Here is a 5,037-nt window from a genome sequence, read left to right as displayed (position 1 = left end):
TATTTGGTTTATTGAAACTATATTCGACAATATACCACAAGACATGGTTAAATAAATAGAGTAGTATAATCTTTGTTGACGTTGACTCAAGTTCTCTTTCCTTTTTTTCCCTCCCCTCCCTCTTCCTTTTCTGTCTAGCGGGGTAGTTGGGGGAGGGGGGGTTAGTGAAAAAAATAAGAATATGTTCATGAAAATTTGAGCATAGTATAACCACCACAATAATGACTACGCCTCATGAATTCTCATTTCTATCACCCAAGGCATAGAACAACTCAATGCTACAGATTGTTGCCTCTAGTTATAGCCACTAATGAGTCGAAATGGCAATACCTCATTTACACGCTAAGTTAATTAGTACTTACTATATATTTCACTCACATTCAGTAAAACTAGAATTTTCAACATATTGATATCTGATATGGAGGAAAAAATAACTTATTTTATGTAGTTTTACCCTTCTGCATGAACAGGAATCTTCTTCTGCTTATTCCACCAACATGTTCACTAAGTTTAGCCAAGTGAGCCATTCGTCTTTTCGCTGATTCTGTGTCTCCTGTCTGCTTTGGCTTTTCCTCTACAACAGGATCATCGTCGACACTCTGGAAACTTGTGTCTGTGGAGGAGCTATTTTCACCGGAAATCTGAATGATCTGCTTCAGAGTTTCTACAACCTGACTCATCTTGGGTCGATCTTTTGCAGATTTTAACAAACAGGTGTCAGCTAACTTTGCCATCTTTCGAGCTGCACTGATGGAATACTGATTTTCCAGCCTTGGATCTATGAGCATACCAAATTTCCTGCCGTCAGCAGGGTAACGTTTAATCCAATCCAGAAGTTTATGTTCTGATTTTGGTCTGTTCCTTTCTAGGGACCGTCGACCGGTTAGGATCTCATATAATACAACACCAAAACTCCACACATCACTCTTAGCTGTGAGATGTCCTGTTTCTATGTAATCAGGTGCTGCATACCCCCATGTCCCCACAACCTGGTCACAAAAGCATGTCATTTATGGTCATTTACCATAGAGATGCTTCATCTTTAACCAAAAAGTTCTAAAAAAACTTGTGTTTTATTTTCTCAGTACTGTAAAACATGTATTTGAGCAAGGATCAACGTAACATACCGCTGTGGAAACGTGTGTGTGCATGCCAGTTGGACCCTCTCTGGCAAGCCCAAAGTCTGAAAGCTTTGGCTTGAAGTCATCATCCAATAGCACATTTGATGACTTGAAATCACGATATATCACCTGTACAGTTGACAGAAGAAAGAACATTAATGTTTAGTACATTAAGAAAAGCAGTAGTGTACCACTTCAGTGGTGAATCAGTATATACAAGTTTTCTGCATGTTTGACAAAAGGTCAAAAGAACAAATATACAGTACAGATGCCAATGCAGATGACGTTTTAATTTGAAATGGTCTTGAATAAAGACATTGCTATAATTTATAGATAGAATTTAAAGTTGAAACAGAGACACTCCACTGTCAAAATCCTTGTAACTGCGAAAAAAATCAGGAAAATAAATGAAAGCATATAGAAAAACTCTGCTTAAACATTTTTTAGGCCACAAAGGTGAAGCTATATCAATGATCATATACCTTCAGCATTAAGCGATACTCCACACTTGGGTTATACATTGAACAAATCCAACTAAGAGTTCATACACTTGTAATTATATTAATGAAAAATTTGGACAAATACATCAGAAAATATTCAGATAAAATACCTGAACTTCCAATTCTTCATGCAAATAAGCCAGTCCCTGAGCTGCTCCAAGCGCCATTTGCAGTCTTCTTTGCCAAGAAAGAACTGGAAAGGCTGTACTGAAAAGATGATCTTCTAGACTTCTATTTGACATGAATTCATACACAAGTAGCCTCTGAATACCTCTTTCCCCATCAACGGCACAATATCCAATTAGCTTGACGAGATTTGGGTGATCTACCACTCCCAGAAATTGCACTTCTGCTACCCATTGTTTATGACCCTACATAACAATTAGAGGATCAACACAATACTACAGTTTACAATTAGATAAACAACTTAAGTTTATTTAGCTTCCAAAACAAAAGACCACAGATTTAAGTTCGCAAAATCTAGAGAAGCAAGACACATCAACCATAACTTGCAGCCAAGTAATGGTGAAAACCAGCACTTCCAACCAATGGAAAGAAAGTACAAAAATTGCCAATATTTGCTCATTAAACTTTACGGACATTTATTCTCTGTTTAACAAATTTTAACTTGAAAGGGGAGCTTCTCATACAATCAAATCAAGTTTCTACAAAGCTGCTAGCCATATAGAAATGATCCACATTCGGGCAGCAATTAAATGATCAACCTGAACCTAAGATAGCAAAAAGTGAGTTGGCAATAGTATTTATAGCAAAGTGCAAGGAGCAAACAGAAATGTAAATGGAACAAAGTTGGCTATATTCCTCTCTTCCACAAGCAAGATATATACATATATCGCGTACATTCTCCTGAATAATCCTACGAGGATGTAGACACAAGTGAATTTCAAGGGCATCAATACTTTGATCTTTTTACTAAAGATGAAAGATTAAACATCACCTACCCCCAAAGAAAGAAGCCAAATTGTTGTAATGTAAGTATCATGTAAGTATCATACTCCTTCACTAACATAGCAACAAAAAACAGAAAAAACAACAATGAATGATGATATTATTAATGCTCCATTACCAGACAAAGCTGCTATAAACAGTTCCACAGATAACAACAATTTAACAAATAAGGCCACACTCAAATCACTAAAACACATATGTGTGCATTCACATTTCGGTTACCAGTCAAACTAAACACAAATTCCAAGATCACTTACACATAATGGACCATACTCCCAAAAAAAAAAAAAAAAAAAAAAGCTTACCTGATAACCATCTCTATTGAGTTTTTTAATGGCAACAATAGTTGATTCACCTTTTCCATCAGCAGGCTTAATGTTACCTTTGTATACACATCCAAAACCTCCTTCACCAATCTTAAGTAACCTATTAAAATTATTAGTTGCTTGTTTAAGCTCAGAGAATGTGAATACCCTCAAATTCTGACCTTTCCCTTCATACACATCAGAGAAGCTACGTGCAGAAGAAGTTGAACATGAAGACTTAGTTACCCTTTCTGCACCACCACCTGAAATATCTGATTTACTCTGATCTTGAAGTACCACTGGTGCTGATTTTCTTTCCCTATTTCTGTGCCTATCCTTGAAGTAAAAAAAACACTTCATTTCCCCCCTCTTCACAAATTTTGACAGAATTTCCAAGATTCAATTTTTAACTCCCAGAGTCAAGGAACAGCCACTAAACTCCTGCAGAAAACCACAACATTAGCAAGAACTACATCAAGAACAGATTTTTAACCAAAAATCTAAGTACCCAAAATGAAATATTGATATAAAACAAGGAAAAAATTATTACCCAGATAGGAAATGGGGTTTTCTTGGTTGGTTTATGATTCAAATAAAAAAAAGAGAAGATGGGGTCCTGATTTTGTTCAACCCTTTAGACTCTTCTTATAAGAAGAAAAAGTAAGAGCTTTCCAAGTTGGTGGAAGAAGAGAAGAAATTAAGAGCTTTCCATGTAAATTATACAAGTTCAAACTGGCTTTTGATTTTCTTGAATGTCAATAAAGTATTCTAAATCTTGGGGTTTCTTCAACTCCCTTTGGATTTGGTTAACAATTCTTTCTTGGACCAAAACCTTACCAGTTTCAAAAAAGAAAAAAAATTATTTCTTGGACCAAAGACACTATTTTATTTATTTATTATTTGGATGCTTCCTATCCTGTCTCTCTCTCTTCTTCAAGAGAGAGTTAAGAAGAGAGCGTTGGGGGAAATTGACAAGTCTTCTTTTGTCAGTTTGGACAACTATATGTGACTATTTATATATAGAGTTCTGTCTTTTTCATCACGAGAGTGGTACATGCCGCTGCGGCTGATTAGAGTTATGTTGATATTAATATTTTTATAAAGTACTAATTAGGTAAATTTTTAAGTCATAAATTAAATATTATACTCCTTCCGTTTTATAAAAAATGATCTAGTTTGACTTGACATGGAGTTTAAGAAAATAAAGAAAACTTTTAAAACTTGTGATTCTAAATTAAAGTTATGTCAAATGTACAAAATTGCCCTTTAATTTTGTGGCTTTAAACATGTCACATGAAAAACTGAAATTAAAATGTTACAAAAAAAAGAAGAGGTCGTTCTTTTTTAAACATACTAAAAAGGAAATAAGGTCATTCTTTTTTAAACGGAGTGAGTATTAATTTGATGTATGAATTATTTATCTCTTAACAAATAATCAGGTATTATATTACTTATATAAAATTTAATATTTATATAACTTATTTCTAAATTAGCTATTAAACGATTTTCAATTACCTAGTACATATGGTCAATGTAATCTTTTGCTGCTGAAGATTACGACCTTTTTGGAGTTTTTGTTAAATATGAGGGTCTGAAGTTTTGGATCTTTCTTCTTTTATTCTCTAGTTGTGGTTCGTGAGTAATTGTCAATTTGAATTTTTTTACTCATAAAAAAAAAATTATAATGAAATAGATAGAATTAATTGATTCATTAATAAGAAGAAACTTTGAATTTAAATACTGTATTAGAAAAAGATTATATTAGAGAGCATTTTCATTTTTTAAATAGATCCTACATAACTTTAATGAAAATATATTACTTGAAATTCTAATATAAATATCAACTATTACATAAAAAGCCCTTTTGTTGTTTTTGGGGGAAGTGAACTTACATTCAAGAGTGTATGTATATATAAAATAATTATTTAGATAATGGACCATATTTTTTAAAGTATATTTTAAACTTACTGTGAAATAATCTGTTGTTGATTTAGCAAATCAAATAAAAGATCATAACAATAGAAATTATCCAAAAAAAATAATAATGAAATACTTGTCTTTCTTAATTTTAGAGCTTTTGAACTATTCTAGGTTTTTTTGTTTTGTTTTTAATTATATATTATCAAATCTCGATAAGTTTAT

General features: G+C 33.0%; 1 protein-coding gene across 1 annotated transcript; it reads right to left on the bottom strand.

Annotated features, from left to right (window-relative positions):
• Positions 1-210: 210 nt before the first annotated feature.
• On the bottom strand, positions 211-3,719 carry LOC125867374 (probable serine/threonine-protein kinase PBL19). Its single transcript, XM_049547856.1, has 5 exons — positions 3,446-3,719; positions 2,896-3,336; positions 1,732-1,992; positions 1,128-1,250; positions 211-989 (listed from the first exon to the last, which is right to left on the bottom strand). The coding sequence occupies exons 2-5, from the start codon at positions 3,253-3,255 to the stop codon at positions 441-443; spliced, it is 1,293 nt and encodes a 430-aa protein (XP_049403813.1). The 5' UTR covers positions 3,256-3,336; positions 3,446-3,719; the 3' UTR covers positions 211-440.
• Positions 3,720-5,037: the final 1,318 nt, after the last annotated feature.

Source organism: Solanum stenotomum, chromosome 1 (genome assembly GCF_019186545.1).
Source record: "Solanum stenotomum isolate F172 chromosome 1, ASM1918654v1, whole genome shotgun sequence".
Lineage (NCBI taxonomy): Eukaryota > Viridiplantae > Streptophyta > Magnoliopsida > Solanales > Solanaceae > Solanum > Solanum stenotomum.
This window is presented reverse-complemented; position numbering and strand designations above follow the sequence as displayed.

What these genes read in the sequence shown, in the direction of transcription:
- LOC125867374 (XM_049547856.1), bottom strand. Translation starts at nt 3,255, where the DNA reads ATGAAGTGTTTTTTTTACTTCAAGGATAGGCACAGAAATAGGGAAAGA. An exon ending in TCAATAGAGATGGTTATCAG is followed by an intron (nt 1,993 to 2,895) that starts GTAAGCTTTTTT and finishes ATTGTTATGTAG; the next exon opens with GGTCATAAACAATGGGTAGC. An exon ending in ATGAAGAATTGGAAGTTCAG is followed by an intron (nt 1,251 to 1,731) that starts GTATTTTATCTG and finishes TCAACTGTACAG; the next exon opens with GTGATATATCGTGATTTCAA.